At 37.6% G+C, this 23608-nt stretch overlaps 1 protein-coding gene across 2 annotated transcripts in view; it reads right to left on the bottom strand.

Annotated features, from left to right (window-relative positions):
* Positions 1-18721, bottom strand: part of pxdn (peroxidasin) — a 52491-nt gene extending 33770 nt beyond the window's left edge. Inside the window, exon 1 of one of the 2 annotated variants that reach the window (XM_079459066.1) lies at positions 18453-18721. In XM_079459066.1, the coding sequence (XP_079315192.1) occupies positions 18453-18637 (185 nt within the window). In that variant the 5' untranslated portion in view covers positions 18638-18721. The remainder of the gene's footprint in view (positions 1-18452) is intronic. The other variant, XM_079459065.1, reaches the window with a different exon arrangement.
* Between the last annotated feature and the right edge of the window lie 4887 nt (positions 18722-23608).

Below are 23608 nucleotides of genomic sequence, written 5' to 3'. Positions count from 1 at the left end.
TAATTTACATACCCCCAGTCCATCCAAGATGAGGGTGACATTGTATTTTCAAGAAGATATTTATGAATATATTTGGTTAAAGTAATAACACTCAAATCAATGAAAGTCAAAAATGCTAATGTTTTCAGCACAGAAGTAATCCCTGCCCCTTGTGACGTTAAACTGGCGTTTTATAAAGAATCAGTTGATCTGTGCCAAAAACTGAACGTTATTATCGCATCTTCAGGTGAATTCCAATCGCACTCAGGTGCCCCACGCACTTAAAAGGGCAGATCCTTTATAGTGCGAGTTCTGGAGGGAGATAAACAGCTGTTTTCGTCAATTTGGCCATTTAAATCATACATTCGAAATGAATCCTGCAATAAAAATAACACAATTTTCCTTTATCAGAGACAACCGTTCATATGGTGTACTCTTCCTGCTGTAACTTTCAAGGGCACAAGACGTGTTTTAGAACGTGACCCATCGCGTGCACAAATGTTGCAAATAAGAAACGTTTTCTGGACAGATCGATCAAATCACCTTATAAGACGTCAGTATTGTTATGAATATTACTTTTGTATTGAATGTAGCAGCGTTTTGGAGTTCAAAGATGTGGTGCGTAAGGGCGTGCATTTCTTATAGCATGATTGGTGGGCCGCATTTGGCCCACGGGCCGCTAGTTGACTAGGCCTGCTGTAGCCATTCAATATAATGTATATAGACTAACAACGCCAGAAATGTAATTAAAACTTTATCATGAAATGCTTGTAGTTAAATCCAGTGTTACAGAAAACATATATTGGATATACTAGAAGTACACTATATACCAAAAGTATATAGACTTTCAAATGAAAAATAGTCAGAAAAGATGAAAAGAATCAGCACATTCACAAAACAGATGTCTAGGACGTTAAAACAATCTAAAGAAACAAAGAATGAGACTACATGTTTTATGACATGTAGTAGACTAAAAATGATGCTTTAGAATGCAGTGGAGTAAAAAATAAAAATATAAATATTTGATCAATGTGACAGTAAAAAGACTGTCCACCACTGGCCTTTACTGGACAAATGTTTTTACACAAAGCTATCATGTGACTTTAAAAGAACTAGAATCTTACACAACATGCATGCATACCTTTATCATCCTTTACTTAATAAATATTTTATTTTTATTTTTAGAGCGTGCATTAAATTTTATTTAGTTTCACTATATAGAAAACATGCAGAACATATTCTCTTGTGCTTCACATAGGAAAAAAAGGAATAGAGTTCTGGAGGTAAAAGTAAAGATTCATTTAATAGATCTGAGGCTTTGGCCTGCAGTCAACTCTCAATGCAATGAAGATCGGTATCTGCCGATAAATGGTTCTTTTTTAATGTTATCGGTATTAGCAAATAATAAAATTTAGGCTGATATGTTATAGCCGATTAATCATAAATCATTTTCTCTGGTTAAACTTCTTCAGCTGCACGCTGTTCAGAGTTAAAATACAGTACAGTACAGTCTTTTTAGCTATAGAGAACACTTTCTGGGTTGCTCTGGAAGAAACTCTATAATTAAAAGTGATAACAGAAAAGTTTAAAGAATCTTTAACCAGTGTAAAGTAGGCTTGGTAAACAGTTTTAAGGCTTGTTTACCTTTCAGTCTCAGAAAATGTTATAATAATAGTTAGATACTTTATATCGGCCAATATATCGGCTTTTGGCTTCCAATGTCAAAGAAAAATCGATTATCGTTAACAGTCAAAATGCAAATTTCGGTGCATCCCTAATATATACTTTATACACTGGTCCAGCTGGAAGATGTACCAACATCTAAACAACAAAAATAAACAATCTTCAGATCTATAATCTAAATACACTGAAAAGACAATAAGTTTAAAGCAGAATAAAAGGAGGGTCTGAAACAGCAACCCTGTGTTGTACTCGATCACATCTGCAGGTGTGTAACTCCGTCCATCACAAGTCTTCTGAGGTCACAGCACAAATACTTTGAAATGCTGGGAATTTTTAAGTAAGCAGTCAAGTGAAGAAACCACTTGGATCAGACATCAAACGTCTTCATAGGTGCAATTCACTCTGACTTCATACCAAAACATACCTTGTAGTCTTCATAGACTATCTAAAAGCAGAAACATCTGGGCTGCATGTTGGAAAGCTACATGGATACCATATTCACTCCACTATAAATAATACTTGTTCTCCTTACCTAGTGATTATACGGTATTTGAACAACATTAAAGAATCTATACAGAACTAAAGATGTGACAAACAAAAGTTTAGCTTAGTTAATCATTTAAAAAGGGCTAAGGAGAAACAAACTGTAACCGATTATATAATGTGCAAAACTGTGTTTTGTTAATGTTATGTTAAACCATCATAAAGCTATAGTTCACCCAAAAATGAACATTATTTTAACGTTGACTTACCCTCATTTCGTTCCAAACCTGTATGACTGACTGTCTTCTGCAGAACACAAAAGAAGATCTTTTGAAGAAATGTTGAAGAAAAACTTATTGGCCCGTTAAAGGAATTCTTTACTTTCAACATACATTTTCATGATAATTTACTCAACCCTGTTGTCATCCATGATGTATATGTATGATTAATACATTCCAGGATTATTCTCCATGTAGTGGACTTCAATGGACTCTAAACAGTTAAAGGTCAAAATTACAGTTTCAGTGCAGCTTAAAGGGCTTTAATCTATACCAGATAACGAATAAGGGTATTATGTAGCAAAACTAAAAAAGAATAAAAATGCATATGCTTTATAAACACAAATGCTCGCCTTGCTCGCGATCGCTTATGCGAAGCGTGATCAAGACTTCACATAATACGTTTTTACATTGAAAGATCACGCTTGGCGTAGGCAGTACTGAGTCAGTGTTTACAAATATGGAGAAGGAGGGCCGTTCAAAAGTTGTTGAATGTTCAATGACACATATTCAATTTTTCTTTGTTTAAAATGGTAATTTTGTGTGTGTATTCTAAATTCCGCCTACGTCAAGCATGACCTTTTCAAGTTGTGATCGCTTTTCGCAGAACAGAGCAAGGCGAGCATTTATTTTTATAAAGCATATACATTTAATTTTTTTTAGAAAATGACCAATCATTTCGCTAGATAAGACCCTTATTCATCGTCTAGTATTGTTTAAAGCCCTTTGAAGCTGCACTGAAACTGTAATTTTGACCTTTAAGCGTTTGGAGTCCATTGACCTCCACTATATGGAGAATAATCCAGGAATGTTTTCATTAAAAACCTTAATTTATTTTCGACTAAAGAAAAAATACTTAAAAATCTTGGATGACAACAGGGGTGAGTAAATTATCGTGAAAATGTACATTGAAAGTGAATTCCTTTAACTACAAACTTGTACATAACCACTGAGATGTTTCTCAAAATCTTTTGTGCTCTAAAGAAGAAGAGTCATGGAATTTCATTTTTACGGTAAATTATCCCTTAAATTTTTGTGAAAGCAATAAAAATAGCATTAAGCTCCCACATTAAATACTACACGAAAAAGGGAACAGGGCTCCAGGCTAACCTTTTTTACTAGGAGCACTGTAGCCCCTGACTGGAATTTTTAGGAGCGCAAGCAGAACATTTAGGGGCACACCTTAATCAGTGAGTTGAATTATTTATTATCAAGTGCAATTTTATTTTCATTTCAGAGGGATATGACATTACTCAATACCAGGGTCATGCGGAATCTGCAGACTTTTTTGATTATTCTATGCAAAAATTTTGGAACAAACTGTAGAATTCTGTCGAACTGTTCTAAATGCATTTACATTTGTACAGAAATGTAAAAATGTGTAACTTTGTTAAAACAGTTTTAAAATACTACCTGTCTATGCATTGAACTGCAGGTGACAGTGGTTTGGTTCTGCTCGTCATTTAAAAAGAGGTGCAAAGAAAAGGAAGTGCTTAAACTCTGAATACACCAGACCAAATTAGTACTCATTTGAACCAACAGAAAACGTGCATGTCATTTTGTATGAAAAAGTATATATTTTATTGTGTATAATGTTAAAGCAAAACGAAAGGGCTAGCCTAAATACGTGATTTTATTGTGTATTAAGGACACTTTTCATCTTGTTCACAACATAATGTAAAGATAACTTCACATCAACCTATAAGAGCATTCGCCTGTCGTTCATTCTTCGTTTGTTCATGGAAATGGTTCAGCGTTGTCTCACGTTGTGCTTCTCTGTAAACATGTAAGTGATGAGCTGAACTCTGAGATCAGTCACCCAGCCGTGCGCAGCTCCGGACTCTCCACTTCTCACACACATAGGCCTACACTGGTGCTAAAAGACAAATGCCAGGGTTTGACCGCCTCACGGTCCAGGGATGCTCCACCACAAACACGAGCTGTGCGTGTGGCAGAAACATGCTCAGACATGGACTGTGGAGATTCCAACAGATTCTCCACACTGCCTCAGGACACACAGATCTACCACACCACACACTGTGTTCGACAAAGAACATCAATCACATATTTCCAGACTGAGAATGACATGGATTTTTATTTGAGAGTAGTGATGTAACGATTCACTCAGCTCACGATGCGATGCGATTCACGATACTGATCTCACTATGCAATTCATTCACGATTTATTTTTATAAATAAACAAATGTCAGATAACAAAACCAAACTGGAATTTTAAAAACAAATTCTAATTCAGATAAAAAACGAATAATACATAAGGTCTCTTTACTATAAACAAACAAATCGTATACCCAGTGCAAAGGGTAGTGTTTTTGCTAGTTTAAACCCGACACAGTTCTCAATTTTCCCGTCCTGCACAGCGTTGTTTAAATAGCAAATGCATTTGCGCTCATTTGTGCGCCCATGGTGCTGTTGTTTTCAAGCACATTGCTCTTTTGAGGAACTGAAATAGACTGCGTGATAGACCAACTCAAACCTGTTCTAATGTCAACGGCGCGATATTTTGTAATGTTATTTAAATAGTGTGTTAGCAGAAGATGCTCCTCTGGGCGTGTCCACAACAACGCGCTTTACCTATTATACAGAGGGAAGGGAAGCAGTACACAATCATGCCAAATATAAAATATAAATTCTTTAATTGCAGTGTAAAAGATTATAATTGTGTACATAAAGATTAAAACCAGGCTTGTCCTGTAGATGGTCTGCTCGTGCGCTATAACCTCCTCTCTGGAGTAAATAATTAATCTGCCATTGTGCGAGCGTAACTGACTCTTAAAGGGAAGGAGAGATGAGAATTTGATTGGTTAACAGCACATTACAACTAGGGCTGTGCAATATGGAAAAAATAATCACATTGCGATTTTTATAAGCAATATTGCAATTGCGATTTTATTTGCGATTTTGGTAATTGTTTTACTTTTCAAGGATGTCACATTCTAAATGTACCAGAAGTGCATAACAAAACATTCCACAGTGGAATAACATAGTATTAACAGTAATAGAACTTTAAATAAAAAGGCGAGAACACCTTTAAGCGCCCCAACAGCCCCCCCCCCCCAAAAAAATTTGATAAATAAAAATAGAACACACACACAAAATTAAGACAAACCGTCATATTTTCTATAACAACATAGGTGAAAGAGAAAATTATATTTCTCAATTGCACAAATCTGTTTTTTTGTGCACCTGATGGCTTTGACCTTTTCCTGTCCATCTCTGTTTATTTGGCACTCGACAATCAACAGATTTCCCCCACCCCCCCCCCCGCCCCAACACTGTCATTTAGGAAACGAGTCATGGCCATAATCGTTTTGTATTACTTATTTTTTATTAGCCATTTCACACAATTCAGAAAAACAAAAATGTGCAAGAACTATAGGCCTGTATTCATTGCATTATGGATAAAATGTGCGATATTTGGAAGAAATTCGAGGTGGTGTGTGACTGACTTTAGCCCACTAATTGAATTCGCGTCATGGGAGGGGCTTCTGCCGCTCGCTAAATCATAATAATTTCTTCCAAATAACGCGCATCTTCGGCGAATACCTGACAGACAAATAAAAATTAAAAAATGTTCTCTCAACAGGTAGTGGTCTAGCTTTTGTTGAAACTAGTAACTTTGTATATGCTCTTTGTATGACATAGGCTATCGCTTATTTCTCCCCGAACTCTTTGTAAGTCGCTTTGGATAAAAGCGTCAGCTAAATGACTAAATGTAAATGTAAATAATCACGGCACTACCAGAGCAAGCTCCTGATTAGCAAATGTTCAGATTTTTCAACTCGCGCGGAAAACGCAAACGCTCAATTCACCTCATTCGTGCGAATCGCACCGCAAGTAGGTCATCGCGTCTTTGCATTGACTTAACATGTAAATCACTCGCGCTTAACGCTTGTTCAAAACGCTCCAGAATTTTCTTTTACTGCTTGTGCCGGTGCCGCCCCCCCATGTGACATGAAAGAATTCCGCCCGGGCGATTGCCTAAAACCGCTACTGCTCATACATTTCGGGAATAACAACTCGTGTGAAATGAGTGCGCGAGGGCAGCTGGTATATTTTGTCGTGTGTTTTTTATCTATCTTCGGAAACCGTCTTTACTGACGGTGTGCGCAGACATCATGTTTTTGCAAATGTGATAAGTGATCGCTTCGGTTATTTCTTTGTGGCGTTTTGAGCCTTTCTCATAAGGCGTTACGCCTGCAAATGCTTCAACAATGGATACTTGTTCAGCCTGGCTTTGTTGTGTGCTTTTGTTAGGTTCGACAGACTTTGTTGACATGCATTGATCATATAGTTTTTTATGCCGCTGTTTTAAGTGTTGGAACAGGTTTGTCGTATTGCCACGTTTCGTTGCAATAATCATTTCACAGGTCTTGCAGACTACCTTGCTCTCTAACAAATATTCTCTCCTAAATCCAAAATACTCCCATACGACTGATGTTGAATTTCTTTTTGACAGCAAATCATTTTTATTCTGACCGGCATCCATATTTTATATCGATTCCTCCCATTCGCCTGTTCTGTTCTTGTCCCTCTCAGCTTTTTTCGTATTTTGCATAGTTCGCAGAGTGAGCTCTGATAGGTTAACATCTTAAACATGCGCACAACACAGTTTTAGTATTCTGAGTTATAAATTAATTAATAAAATAGCAGCTTTGTGCGGTTTAGAAATCGCATGTGCTCAAATCGCAATTTTTTTGCGATCGCGATTAATTGCACAGCCCTAATTACAACCAAAGAACACACACCCATTACTCATACGGACCGTTTTCGCGTCGTAACAACACCTGCGCTTCAGACCATGTGCTTAGATCGTTAAAATAGGGCCCTATTTTTTAACAAATATCAGCATATCCACATTTTTCAAGTTTGTAGTAAAACACAGCAAACCCCTGCTGTTCAAAACATGTACTGCGATTCAAATAACATCTCAACCGGCTTGAATTTTCACAGTGTCAGCTCACAGTGAATCGTTTCATCCCTATTTGAGAGTGTGTGTATTGAAGCAAGGGACTGGCGAAAAATATCTCAAATTAAAGCCTAAAGTGAACATTACACACTTTTCACAGCCTTCTTTATTTACTAAAACAGTTAGATCCATTATAATGTGCCTCAGACTTTGTGGAGAGTATATGTCAGTTTAGACATAAAGCCAGCGACTCACTGTAGCTCATAAAGCAGTAATAAAGTGCATTATTCACTCTTTGTAGGAATGTAAGATAAGAGTGCAGACGAATGTGGGTAATAATTACATCATGAGTAATGTTTGCTGTCAGACAGAGAACACAATAGAGGCGAGCCCTCATACTATCACTCTATCAAACGGGTTGTGACTCATTGACCCCGTTTACGCTCCACACAACAGGTCAGATCAGATAGGCCAATCAGAATACAGATTTGCTCAGACAAAGGCCAAGATGGCTAGCAGTCCATTGGACAAAATTCTGGATTCAACTGTTTATGTAGGTTTCAAACAGACAGCATTAAACTTTGCAGTAACATTAGATTCTAATAGTCATACTGTATTTGTATATTGCATACATACAAGTTTTTAAATATGTGATTGTTGTAATACTGTCACTTAACTGTCCTCTGCAGTGATTAGAATTCTTGGTTTTATCTGGTTGTCCAAATGTTCAAAGTCAAACAGTCAAATCTACTTCCTTAATGTTCCCTATAATACTGCTTACTCAAGATTGACATAAGAGATGGACCAACATATGAAAATCATAACCAATAAGCATGTAGTATGAGCACTAGTAAGTGACGATTGTCACGTCAGGATCTTCCCGTCCTGCCTGTCCCACACCCCCCCCCCCCACTCTAAGAAAAGTTGCCAAGCCTCATCAGTCCCTTCCCGTCCTGTCCCTTCCTCACCTCACTGCTCGAAGAGCCCCAGCTCCTCCCCCTGTCCTGCCCATACCTAGTTTCTCCAATTTTGGCCTGCCCATTCCCCCTCCTCCTCCCCTCCACTTCCATTTATATTTATTTTGTTGTCCAACCCCTTCTTTGTTATTTCCATACTGACCCTAGTTTGTTCCATTCTATGTTGATGGTGTTTGTCATCGTGCCCTTTTGTCTTGGCCCGCTGAGTTTTCTCCCTTGGGGTGTGGGGACAGTCATGATTCTGTCCTACTTGTCATGATTTTTCTAGTTCTGTTGACAGAGTCGTGACAGTAACTTGTATTTTTGCTTGTTTGTGTTTGGAAGACACGTGGCCATTGCAGTTAGTGTTTCTCCTGTCGCATGCTTTGGCCCCACCCCTTGTTTCCTGTTAATCTCCCCATCAGTGTTTAATTCCTGCCACCTGCCCGTCAACTTCCTTATGTCATTATCCCTCCTCAGTGTTCCCTTTAAGCCCCTTGTATTCATTGTCCCGTGTTGGTTCATTGTCTTATCCTGCCTTGCCCGCCTTCGTGTTTGGATTACCCTTGTTCCTGTTTGCTGTGACCAGTCAAGTTTGTGGACTTATTATTGATATTATTCTTAGACCTTGTTTATTTTGCCCCTTGTAGGAAGTTTTAGTTTGAATTCTTGTTTTGTTAAGTCTTGTTCTCCCCATCCCCATCCCCATTTGATTTATTTAAAGTCTTTGTTTAACCCTTCACCTGCCTGCGCTTGGGTTCTGCCTCACACCCGGTTTCGTGACAGCAAATGGCTGTCACAATTATTAAACAATAATCTCATCGCAACTATTAAACAATCGTAATTATTTCAGATAACCGCCTTAGAAAAAAGGGTGATCTGCAGCATTTTACATCCACCTTACTTGAACTGATTCTGCACTCAGTTACATTCAAATTACATTTCTTCATCATTTGAGTTATATTATATTTTTATGTGTTATTTAGTTTATTAAAGTGATTCTGGATTTGCTGTATCAACACAGCAAGATGACATCATCCTCATATTTTTCAATTAAATTATATTATTTCAGTCTATAGGGAATGTTAGAAGTTATTTACAGAATTTTCACATTTCTTAATGTATCTATATTTATTAAAATAAATGAATTGTATTTATTTGTTATAATTGTCAAAGCCTTTAAACAGACAATTAATCCCCATAATTCCAATTATTTAACAGACATTTAATCGTCAGCCAAGTTTTTGACAAAATGGATTCTATGGATCTGTATTTAATACTGAAAACAACACAAGGCATTTAATAGATTTTTATAAATAATACCAACATCACACAATTCATTCTATAGACCACATTCATTCTATAGACCAACACTGGTACAGAAGAACTTCCTGTTTTACTTAAAACACCAAACAATGCATTCTTCACATCTGTGTAAAAATACTACCAATACCACATTATTTTTTATGGTGCAAGAGGAAATACCAAGGCATTCTTTGAAGGAAAAAATCCATCCATTATCTAAAATCTATTTCAGACGTGCCCAATAATTCTCTCACGGGTACAGCATCATATTTCAGTGTTCTGCAGGGTCAAGTTGTACAATTCACATCAGTTTAGAGAGCTGAAGCGCTTCCAGTTAAATGATGACAAGCATTATCGTTTCTGTCTAAATACAGATCACAGCTAATCAACATCAATCACTGTCAAATATAGAGCCTACTGCTCATACGAAAACCTGTACCGTGGTTATCTTGGAAACTACCTTTAAAATGCAATAGCATATGAACGCAAGGTAATCACTCAGTACCATGGTATATCAGTACCACAGTATTTCCTTTTTATACTCCTTATACACCTTTTGCGACATTGCAGATGGTTTAATGTGCGAACAGAAAAGTGAGCTGATGCATGTCAACAGGATGTGGTCTGGGTCCTTGCAGGCTCACGTCCAGTCGAATGATATTTTTTATCCAAAGTGACTTACAAATGAGGTAAACCATGGTGGCAGTATATACAATATACAAGGACTGTGGCAAAAAGGTGTGGGGCCAGTTGTCATAGGCTACTTGCAGTGTGGAAAGGTTTGTCATTGATTAGCTATCAAGCTCATTTGAAGTGACTTTTAAGGGGCTTTCACACTGTTGGGACATTAACAAAGTTCCAAAAACTACTAGTGGAAGTATCTGCTCTTTGGTGTGTTCACGCTGCAGGATCTGGGAAAGATTGTAGTTGAAGGAAAACCTTGGAATCAACTAAATTAGTTCTCAGTGTCAAACCCAGCATAAAAGCAACTCTTTTAAAATATTGCATCTCACAACTTACATCACTTTAGAGTTCCTAGGGCTGGTGGGAATGCAACCAGAAAAATTGCCTCAAAATTGCATTTTGAAATGGAACTGGCAGCAGACAGACAGTTGAAGGGGAGGAGTTAACAGATGCTCCACCCAAGCCGTCTAACATACGTCCTTTAAGATGGATAGTCATTACAGGACAGAAGTGCATTTTCAGATTTTAATTGAAGACTATGATGGCATACAAATTCTAAAGATGGGATGACATGCATTTCTGCATCCTGACTTCTTTACGCTGTTAAACATGCTAGATTCTAATGCTTAAGATCGTCAACTTGTTAAGGAACCAGCTGGACATATGACATAATAGTTCTATGCTAGATACACTCCCCCAGCACTCCAACTTGCATCAGAAAGTTTTTTTATAATTCTGGATCCCTGTTTCATTCTCCCGTAAAAGCAGGCCTACGTGTCATCCAAAAAGCGAAAGACCACGCCCACGTGCTAGTGTGAGAGAAAGACTAGTCCAGACATCAACCAGCCAGCTTTGGATTTGGAGATCGTTTGAAACAGATAGAGAACCGCCAGGAGGCAGGGTAGGTTCGGGCCGCCCCTCGACGTCCAGCACCACTGCATTGCACCGCAAGGTAGAGCCTCTCGGATGGATTGTGTACTGAGCGACAGCGTGTCAGGGAACCGGACCAACTTCCTTGTCGTTCCTGGTGCTCCCGTCTCCACTCTCTCGGCGGAACGAGAGCCGTGAGGCGGGGGTGATAGTTGGAATCAGCTGTGCGCACACCGGTCCCGCATATCTCACGGAGGCGATCGGGAGCTTAAGAGGACGAGCGGCAGGATTGTTGACGAGAGAGGACCGGGCCCGGACATATGTTAAGTTTGTATTTATGTTATGTGGCTGCCTCCTTCCTTCCCTTTATAGATCTTCATTACACATAGTTTTACAAATATAATTTTTTTATGATATTTTATTTGATTTAAATTAACATAAGTAAACATGTATAGTTAACTATAAAAACATTGCTTACTCTATAGCCCTTGGAAATATAGACTTAACACAGTTTTTTACAGTTTACTGCTTGGCACTGTGTGGTTTAATGGTACGTGCAGTGCTCTAAAAGTACATGAAATTATTTCCAGAGGTAAATGTCAAAATGCCTCAAACGCTGTTGATACAACTTGTATTAAAACCAGAACATTCCTTTAACATAAAGTCAGTTGCATGGCACACTAACAGATGGCCATCAACAGTTTACATTTGTATGTCATGTACAAACCATTCAATGAAAAAATTATAGTCAAACAAAAACATCAAATAGTCCACCAACGAATCAACTGGGAAATCGCTGATTGGCCCTCACAAGTCGAACAAGACTGATATTTCTTCCTCTTGTGCTCGCATGTTGTTATGGGTTGACTTATGTTATAGTACGTCACACGACAGGCTTGGGCTGTTTAATGTTTGAATAGTGTAGCAAACTCTCTTCGCTGGAACGGATAAAGCATCAGTAGTGTTCTTCTAATAACTATCTGGCCCCATATCTCCGCTGTGCAAATTAGCAAAGCTTTAGGGATTTTACAGGCTTTACATTCCACAATGACCCAGAGGATGAACAACTGACAAACCATGACAGCAGCAAATTCCACACAATGGTGCTTCTCCCTTCTTCACCAACTCGCACACATTCAATGGATTCTCTCAGAGAACAATCAACTCATGAACCAACACTATTAGAAGAAATGGGAGAAAAGATGTTCACTTTATTGATTTAAATCTTTATCGATTCCTTTACCTAATGAAATAATGAAGTGCTAATACAACATTTAAGCAGGTATGTTGGCAAACTACTGAAAAGGTCTTTGCACATGCAGTCCGAAATTTTCATATGCGTTTTTCGTATTTGGCGCTCGTTTGCAAAGTGTCTCTGAATGGTCAAAACGGATCTCAAAATGCTTGCTACGGATGCGAAAAATGCAGAAAATCTTACTTACTTCGTAATCATACTTTAGATTTAATACTGTCTTATGGTATAAATGTGAAAATCCTTCAGCAGAGCGAAGACATTTCGGATCATTATCTGGTATCACATGCTTGCTTGACTACCCAAGGCTGCAAATCAAACTCCTTGTTAATAATATGGTACAACAATAACTTTAACTACAAAATGTGCGTTTCTTGATCATTTGCCTGAATTGTCTCAAATTTCTAGCATGAGTAATAACGTTGAAGATATTGACTTTACCATTGAAATTGTTAACGCCACCTTCTCGAAAACGCCTGACAGAATTGCTCCTCTGCGCTTAAAGATTAAAAATGACAGCCTGACACCATGGTATAACGAACACACTCAGGCTCTAAAGAAAGAGGCACAACTTTATGAAAACTAAATTAGAGGTATTTCGTATGGCATGGAAGGATAGTATTCGAAAATACAGGAAAGCCCTAAAAACGTCTAGATCCGCCTACTTTTCATCACTTATAGAAGAAAACCAGCACAACCCTAGTTTTTTATTTAACAAAGAGGCTAAATTGACCAAAAATAAATCGTCAGCAACTTCTGATTCTGTATACCATAAACCTTTACATTTTGGGTGAACTATCCACATTTATGGGACTGAATAGCAGCACAAATGTTCGTATTTATTGAGACTATATCACGATGCCAAACCTCCCTCTTTTGTATTACATAATACTTGGACGGGGCAGTTTACTGGAAAGATAAAGATTGACAGCAACAGCAATACAGAATGGATTTGTGCTGGACCATATTTCAAGTATTCACTATTATAACATGATTGTCAAAAAAAGGTTACTATGACACAGTATTATCCATGATGATTTCTTTTAGGTTATTAATGTTGTATCATTTCCCTTGGTATTACAAATGTAGCTAATTTTCTAATAATAGATTTTACATCAACAATTTGTTTTGTTTGTGTCGAAACAGTCAAAGGGCTCTTTAGAAGCACACATCTCTACATCTGGCCCCTTAAACTGGCTCACATTAGGACCAGGTGACCGTCTTAGAACCAGAAGACGCTACAATATTAATAAAACATATGTACCTGAAGTTTCCTGGTGAATTTTCTATATGCTTAAGCCAGACTACTCTCAGACACAATGAAAGGTCATTAAAAAACTATTCGCCAGTCGACTGAATCAACCCATATCTGATCTCTGATCAGTTGCACAGAGATGGGTCCACTGCAGGGCTGTGCAAAATTATCGATACAGCTAACTATTGCGATAATTTTCGATCGATATCGATAGTCCAACCTATAGTATCGATACCTTAAATAAGTCATGTTTTGAATGGATTCAAAATGACGTTTCATCGCATAACCATTTTTTCCGTTCCTGTTGATGTCGCTGTGATTCGCTGTCATACGGACAATGTCTCAAAAGTAAGCGGGTGCGAGAAAGCAAATGGCGTAAAGTAGATTAATTCATATAATATCACCAACAAGCTTCTGTATATCTTAGCTCGTGCAAAGAAAATAACAGAGTCGGTGGTGTATTTTATTTGTAAGGATTTGTGACAGTGTGGTTGAAAACCCCGGCTTCGGGCATATGGTGAACACTAGCTGTGTTATGTGATTCCGATTCGCAGGCACATAACGGACGTAGAAGTACCCGGGATTTACAAAGAGGTAAAAAAATCCCTTAGCTCGGTAGAGCGAGTGACCCTGACTTGCAATGCATCGTATGTTAGGATTACATCACAACCACAGACACGCGCAATGCATGAGACAAGCCATACTGGCATAAACATTGCGGAGTTACTGAAAACTGCACTGGTGGAGTGGGATATAAAAGAGAGTCATACTGACAATTTCAGTTTCATGAATAGATTTGAATGTACTTTGTTTTTTATTAACAACATACTGAAAAAAATAAGTTTTTTGTGGCATTTGCATTTAAATGTTTAATGACTAAATATGCACTTTAAACATTATATGTTCGCTGTTCAGTAACACTGTGTAAGCAAGATGACAAATACCTCTTATAAATAGCTTTGTTAATAAAATTGAATGGAATCTTTTGTGTCTGCAGAGTTATCACTATAATGTGATGAACATACCAGAATGCCATAGATTGTACACACCAACATGTATTCCTAGCTCACTCTTAATTTGTATTTATTTAAAACAAATTTTTGCAATACATCGAACGTTTGTATCGTATCGAATGTATTGTGATATATTGTATCGGGACCCATCTATCGTGATATGTATCGTATCGTGAGGCCCTTGCCAATACACAGCCCTAGTGCACTGGATGGGTGAGCGGGTGTCTTGCAGACAAATGTGCGGTTAACAGAGAATGCTCATCCAGTTTGAGTCACTCGTTTGTAATCAGCCGCAAAACTGAATGGAGGTCTCTGTCAGTTGTCACAGATGCATTGTGGGTCTGGAAACACAACTTGTCACACGGGGCTATTAAAACCAGCAGGACAATGTTTTGAAAAATGTGTGCAATTCAGGCTATGTCTTAAGCTCTACAGATGCCAGATCTGAATGTTGTGCCTGTGCGCCAAAAACAGATTAGAACAGCATTAATACAGAGAGCCTCCATTAAACCACTGAAAAGGGCATTCATTCACGCATTAATTCATCCGTCAAAACAATGATGTTACTGTTGCATTAACATCAACGCCATGAATCCTACACCCTAACCTTAAGGTGATATATAGCCTAGTGCAGGGGTCTACAACCTTTTGTAGGGCTACCTGAAAGATAAAATCACCCAGAGGGCTACTTGTTGGATATAATGAGCAGTGTTTCCATTTCATTAATAAGACCATGGCAGCCCGCCATTTTCTAATTTGTTCCGCCATAGTTTCAAAACAAAACAAAAAAGGTTTTTATACATCTCAAAACAACATATCATTATATTGTCTGTTTCCCATATTGATTTATTCGTTGCGTTCTTCCACAATATCAACACTGGCCGCCCGCCACTAATCGATTTTTCATGATTCCCATTTATATTTTTATTTTACTATTAAAAACAGCTTAATTCATTGTAGATTTGTCAGTGCTCAGCGGCTCGACAACGCCCCCCTCTCACATCACAGTGAACAAATTAAAATGTGAGTGTTTTCAGTATGTGTGTTCCTCCGCATACTTGCCTTTCCACGTAAACGTCAACAATCAGAGATGTTATTGCCAGAGAAGACCGCTGATCGAGTTTATCATGACTTAACGAAAGGTTAGCTGAGTTTCCAATGTCATTCTCCCCTAATGTCTGACTCATTTTGTTGGAACAACTCATATGTCAAACACTGAACTCATGAGACACTGTCTGAACCCATCAAATCAGTCACTCAAAACACCTTAGAACAAGAGTGGTTGGTGAGATTTAGTATTTAAAGTTTATTTATGACGCACATGTATAATAATTTAGTTCTGAGTTACTTTTGAGTTTTGAGCTAGCTATTTAATTTTTATGTGGCAAAATTGCATCTTTTTGCAAAGAGGGCAAAAAAGGAGTAATGTGAAGAGTGACAGGTTATATTTGTGTCCAATCATTTCATAGCCAGTATATAACTTGAATGTAAAACTAAATAATAACAAGTCACTGGACTGCAAGATACATTTATCTGTTTAGTAATAATCTTTGGTTAACGTTTTCAGTTGGGCTGGTAACGTTCTCCACAAGGACTAAACTTTTTTAACATACAAAATTACTAAATAAAGCTTTCTACAAAAAAATGGCTATTAAGCAGTGTTTCCATCCATATAGTCAAATAGAACAAAAATGTGCCTTCTTAATAAGCTGGCGCCCAATATAACTAAGGCAATCTTTGGTTTCTCCAATTGAATAACTGTAGGTTGTCTTATTTCACAAATAGGCTATCTATAATAAATGATTTGTTGAGGGAACACAATAAATGTGCAGCTTTCGGAGGTGAATACCTGTTCTTTAGGAACACAGCTGTATAAGACTGTTAAAGGACATAATACCAAACCCGCAGGCACCAGGTTGGAGAGCACTGGACTAGAGTAAGAAGGAGGAAAATATTTTATGTCTTTGTCCAATAATGCACCGTTTCTGCTTTACCTATTCGTACCTCTATCTTTATCTTTTTTACAAGTTTATAAGTTAACACTTTTCCACAGAACATCTTTAGAACGGAACCACAACCACCGGAAACATTCCTTTTAGTAACTCTCATGCAAAGTAGATGCGATCCCATTACCCTTTGAAATAGCGCGTTGAAAATATGTGTTTTTTCAGGCAATACGATAAAAGCATATTTCGCAAAACTACAATGGAAACACTTTTTATCATATGGCAAACAAAAAGGTCACATGATCATTCACGGTGTGTTTTGGCAGAACATTCAGAAAGATAGGATGTCAGGAATTCACATTAAGTAATATCTTATATGATGGGCCAAATGGAGGAAAACCAGTGACTGCAGTATGGAGATTTATTAGCAACAGTGAGGTAATATGAAAATATATAAGGAAATATACACATTTCTCTTCTCTCTTTCATCACAGAAGGTGGCACTGTGCCCTAAAATTGGTTTGCAACCTGGCAGAAAACCTACAAAGAATAATTATGGCCAGAAATTATTTATCGCGAGAAGAAACTAAATAAACTGCAATGCATTTTTTGGCATTCTAGTTACAGGCTGCATTTAAGCCATTATACCTTGTTATTTTATGGATACAGTGGCTTCATTCCAAAAGACCTCCCAAATATAGACCGAGCGAAAGCACCTATAGGCCAAATTTTTCTATTTGGCCATTATAGGAACTTAGACATTATTCATAGGGTGCTTTGAACATTTAAAAAGACGGTGTATTGGAAACTAACTTATCTATTGTTTTATTATAGTGTAGTATAACTAAGTGTAGTACAACTACTTTATTATCATTACCATAGTTTGCAAATACCATGGTCAACTTTTATTGTGGTGAGACCATTAACTTGTGGTGACCTTAAAAAAAACATAACCAAATAATTTCGTGACCATACTGTACCTTTGCGTTTTGGGTCTCGTAAGCTGCTTCCTGTTCGTTTTTGTTTGTTGTTGGTTAATACGTGTCTATGATGCCAAACATGCTGTCATGTACTAAGCTCACTAGCTTTTGGTAAACATTCACTGTTTCTGTGAAATAAAGAGTCGTCCGAACGAGCAATGTTACAACGTAACGTTACGTTACAACGTAAACTATAACAATAAAGTACTCATCTATTGCACTGTAACTTCAATAACTGCATTAACTAATCTACTGCTCTGTAACCTTAGTAACTGCATTAACTCATCTTCTGGACTGCAACCTATTAACTGCATTAACTCGTATACTGCACCGAAACTTTAATACTGTATTATATTCTCACTATTGTATTCTGTATTTATTCTAACTGTATATCCTGCACTTGCTAATTGCACTTCTGGTTAGACCTAAACTACATTTCGTTACACTGTACTTGTATATGTGTAATGACAATAAAGCGAAACTCGGCGCTGCGCAGACCAAGCAGCCTATTACATGGCAGTATCGCGAGAGCAAATCGAAACGATTGATATCGAACAGCTCTCGCGATACATTAGTATCATACTCCGATCGATCTGCGCAACGCCGCGTGATGTCCACAACAATGGAAAGAGCAAGTAAACTATAAAACTGCACCTCAAAAACATCTGTTCTCAGACAATAACCGGCGAGCAAAAAAACATTCACAATAACAACGCGCAAAGACAACGCACTCTGAGGTAACGTTAAAGTCACGAAGTCAAGGAAACTTTATCGAAACAACGCGCAAAAATAAACGCTTGAACTGTCTTTCCCTCAGAGAAATAACGGCTCTTATACTTACAGGATGGTGGTCTGAGGGAGAACCGCGGGTACAGTTTCCAGGTTTAAATGCATACATCTGACAGTGGTACGAAAACACAAACAGCGGCTCGGACAGGACAGCACCGGGTTTGGGCCACTGCTGAGGAGAAACACGCAGAGAACACTTAAAAAGCACGGTAAGTTTCGGACAGTCCGCAGCGCCATGACCAGCAGTGAGCCGTGAGAAGAGTGTTTGGAGGATTTCTGCAGTCCGCTGGAAAGTAGAGCAGTGTTACAACATAAAAGACCAATCACAGCCTTCTCAATCGTGCTTGAGATAAAAGTCCAGCCTACTAAACTTTCGCCTTCTGCATACTTCGAAGTACGCGACTTTCCATCCCACTGCAAACTATTTGTTATATTATTTACTTTAAGAATCAAAGGATACTAGATGTTCTGTCTTAAACAAAAGTTTTTTTTGCTTTAGAATCGCAGTGAAGGGTAAAACAGAAATCTAGTTTAAAAGGAAAAGCAATATTATTTTCCTGCACTACTGGCAAAGCTTTTTCTTGTTTTATGCAGTAGCTTTATAAAAGTCTCTGAGGCGTCTCTAAAATCAAGACATATCAATCTATTAATAGTTTATTAAAGCTGCTAATAAAGACATTTCATATAAAATGAAGTTTATTATTACATTTATGCATTAGTCAGATGCTTTTATTCCAAGCACCACAGTGCATGTAAACTATAGCCTACATTTCTTAATCCGTATATGTGTGGAGGGATCAAACTCTCACCAGTTGCAGTGCTAACACATAAGTTATAAATATATTATAAATGCTTTTGCTTCTAAAGCAAATATATATAATGCTTTAAGGATGGTTATGTCGAAAAAAAAAAAAACAAGTTAGAAAATTATTCGGAATAGTTTAACTTTAAATCAGAATAAAATTGAATGAATCAATAAAACAAATAGTCCCACAAAGTGCAAGTTTGTGACCAGAGGGCGCTGTTTAGTCATTTCTCTGGAACATAACTTTTTGGGGTTTTGTGGATCTTTCAGATGAATTCGAGGAGTGCTGGTCTGGTCTTGGTCTCGACACACTCTGGTCTTGATTTGTGGTCTTGACTACAAGTTTGCAGATTTAGTTTCTCAGTAAAGCACCTACAATCAAAGTTCTTTTGTGGTCAAAACGCATGTTTACTCAGGTCTGTGGCAACACCATTTGTCTTTATTTAGAGTATGATGTGTCAACATCCAGCATGACAAATATTGTACAAATTTCACAATTTAAAAATGAAAAAATCAGAGCAACTTGTGATCTCACACATTTATATTAAAATCAAAATGTCAACAAATTCATGCTGTGTCGTACAAAAATAAATCAAACTCCAGTTCCACACCGAGCACGATAGTTCATACAAAATCTTGTCTTCATCGATGATTAAACAGCTCGAAATGAAGAATTTCAGATGAACTCATGAATTTACAATAATTCATATGAAAATTCATAACACGTGACATCTTTTGTTTGCCTTGGGTAATTCGTCACAGATATATATTTTTAAAAACAATATTATGCACCAACAGTAAATATGCTGAATATTTGTGCTTCAATTTCCGTTTCCGTGATTTAGATGATGATGATTTATTAGAAAACGATACTATCTAATTATTCTTTGAAAGCATTACTATATCGGCAAAAAGCTGCAGACGTGATTCTGTGCAGTCATGAATAATGGAGCCCTATAAAGGACAGATTAGATCCGGTTAAAGTCAAGCACCTTCGCATTAGCTCTCAATAAGGTATTCACAAATTTTCTACAGTTATTAGTACAATTGAAGTCAGGGGCGCATATTTCGGCTGCACCCCCAAACCCTACTTCACACTCTGACGGCCGGCCCCATTTTATCGGGAGATCTTTCCGCATTCACTTAAATCTCTTTATTTTTGATTGACTACTCTCTTAAATGACTGTACAGTGATTAGACATAAAGTGCTGCTGGGGATTATTTTGTTATGATATAGAGCATACTAAAATGAACTAGCATCATATTTCTTAAAATTCACACGAAAGATATTGTCCTGTCAAATCCCTGTAATCTCTCCTCAAACTGCCAAACGTCCGTCATTATGCTTCGAGACATGTTCCAAAGAGACACCTGAAGATTGCACATCAAGCAAAGGTTGGATAAATCTTTCGGACAAGTGCATATTGTCTTCTGGCACAAAAGTGGGGGACAAAAACCCTGTAGGTCCTGCTGTCATTGTCTATATATTCTTTACAGATCCCTTCTGTTTCCATACAAACACCATAAGCGTCCCTGTGCAGCGCTATACGGAACACAATGAAATTGTCTCTCAACTTAATGTCCGTGTTTTCTCTCTTTTAAAACATTTGTATTAAAAGATTTCTATAAAAATCAATCATTTACATAGAGTAAAAAGTTTCTGTAGCTTCCACTGTTTACAAACACAAAATTGCATATACCCAAACTGCTGTCCACCACGTAGAGTGCATCTCTTTTTTTATACACCTGGTTGAGTCATATATTGCTTCTGACTACTGTTAAGCAGGTCCCAAATGAAACTGCATATGACGCTAATGTATAGAGTGCTATTGCCATTACATTAATGCAGATTAAATGACAATGCTTTTCTGTCAAATAAGCAAAACATTTTCTTGATTGTTAGAAACAGGATTTACACCGTTAAATGTCCTTCTCTGTGATGTTTACAATTCACGAGTTGCACAAGATGGTGCTGGGGAACTTTTGGGATGCAAGAGTCGGCAGACTTATTTCCGGTCGTATGACACTGAATGGCAAAATGTTGATTTTTGGCTGGCAAATATAGGTGTTTTTTAGATACAAAAGAAAGAATGGAAGCGAAATGACAGATGCTCTTTACGTTGCTGAGCACTTCGTTTAGCCAAACCAACTCAATAGAGTTATACGACCCGCAATGGGGAGGCTCAGGGATGATGTATTTTTGGATGGAAAACCCGGAATCGAGTTAGCATTTTAGGACTTCGGGTTCCATCGCTCAAAAGTCTATACGTGTTTTTAATGGGTTTTTGGTAAATCGCCCAGGGGACAAGGTCTGTGTTAAACAAAACCCTTAATAAACAAAAAAATTCCCTTTCTACTTATGACATAAAACACAACAATTATAAACAGCCTTTAAAGCCTTATTGTGTCTTAAAAACGGCGGTTGCAACAAGTTGCTAAAAGTGACTACTTCCTTTGAAGGGGTACGTAAGAAGTTATCGTGCATATAAAGCTCACAAATAATGCAACATTGGCACAAATCACTTAAAACATAGATGCGGATACATTCACACGTAATTACAAGGGAACACATTTTTAATAAAGTTTGGAAGAGTTGTTGGAGCCTTGGTGGTGACGTTGATATCGAGCAACCTTAAGTGTAGTCTGTTTATAGCATCGTGTTAGCTTTTTACTTCTGCCCGATTGTACGTCGGCTTCAAACGTAACAAATGTTGTGATACTTTGTAAAGACTATCGTGATAGACAGAACGTGTAAACATCATAAACCTTTGTTAATCACAGAGCTTATTTTTGATATCTTCCAAAAGTCTATGGGAAAGTTATCCAACAAAATACATCATCCCTGAGCTACTAAATTAGACTGCCGACCCTGGCGTTGCAAATGCTCACCGGCGCCATCTTGTGCAACTAGCCCATTAAACACTCCTATAGGGAGTACATGATCATTGCTCTTAATAAAAAACATTTAAACCAACTTAACGCAGTTAATAAAAACAGGTTATTTTTCACGGAGCAGAAAACATTGTTAAAAAAAATCGCTACTTCCTTGCATTCTTGCAATGTTAAGGTGAAGTGTGTAATGGACAATAACTTTCAAGCAGATTTTTGAAATGCTCTCCCGATTGGTCTCGCTATTAGCCTCGCTGCGTATGGCTGGTTGGGCCGCTCAAACAAACAGAGCAATGTAAATGTATTGAATGTAAAAATATATAGGCAAATCAACATTGGAATGGTTTACTAACAGGTGACTCTTCGGTTAAACTGATGTTGCAGTGGTTCTTAACCCTGATCTTTGGGACCCATAATACTGCACATTCTGAAAGTCTCTTTTGATACAAATGCAGATGTTTTTTCCAGTTGACGATTGATAAACGTTGATAGCCAATCGAAATCTATACACCAACAGGCAAAACCAATATTTTACATTCAATGTTTTATATGTGTGTTTAATCGTATGTTGTATTTTGATTGTTAACTTATATTTGGCCCCACAAATTTCATGCATGCTTCCTGCTTTTTGCATTGCAAGGGGAAGAGAATGTTTCAGTGCACTGGAACAATTTGTGATTGACAACCTGTCACAGTGTTGTACCATTTGTATTATTTTACTACTGTGCAAATACCAATGTTAAACTATTGTTACCGTAGCAAAACCATGATTCGTTTCTGGTAATTGTAGCAACCATTGGAGACCGGATGGGGCGTGTCTAGCGAAAAAGTTGAGAAATGTTTAACTTTATGCAAATGAGGAGTGACAGCCAATACGAGTGAAGACAGAAGCTAACTGAATTCTTCTGCTCTCAGCTCCTGCAGTGAGCGTCACCAGTAGTGGAAACGCCCAATAGTGATCTAACTGCCAACCCATAGAGACTTGCAGTGACAAAGTCGCTTGCAATTTGAACGGGGCGTAAATGTTCAGCGCTCTGGGTCCCTAGAACCTGGATTAAGAATCGCTGTATTTTGTATCTAGCATTATATTTTGTTATTAGTATATAGTAATAGAAAACCACACACCTCTGACTACAGTCTGCAATCCTCTCTGAGCAAGCATGAAAAAGAATGTATATTCAGTAATGGTTGCATTACTTTTCAGAAATATACACTGAAAGGTGCATTAATGAGCAGCAAGAAAGATTCACTTCACACTACGTCAGTCCATATGAAACCGTACAAAATGCGAATATTTTCAAAAAACTATTCCGCAGATCGGTATTTTTTTAAAGCAAGGCCAAAAAGGAAAGTCCAAAGAAAAACATGTTTAGTCAGCATAACACTTTTTTCAAGAACTTATATATTTAACACTGACACACAACATGAGGCATCCCATGTTTTTTTTTCTGGAAAAGTCTTTTGTCCCCTGTATTCCTTCAGTTTAGAAAAGCGCCCGTTCTTTAGCAGAGGAG

Source organism: Barbatula barbatula (genome assembly GCF_947034865.1).
Source record: "Barbatula barbatula genome assembly, chromosome: 6".
Taxonomy (NCBI): Eukaryota; Metazoa; Chordata; class Actinopteri; order Cypriniformes; family Nemacheilidae; genus Barbatula; species Barbatula barbatula.
The sequence above is the reverse complement of the archived record's forward strand: the minus strand, read 5'-3'. Positions and strand labels throughout refer to the sequence as shown.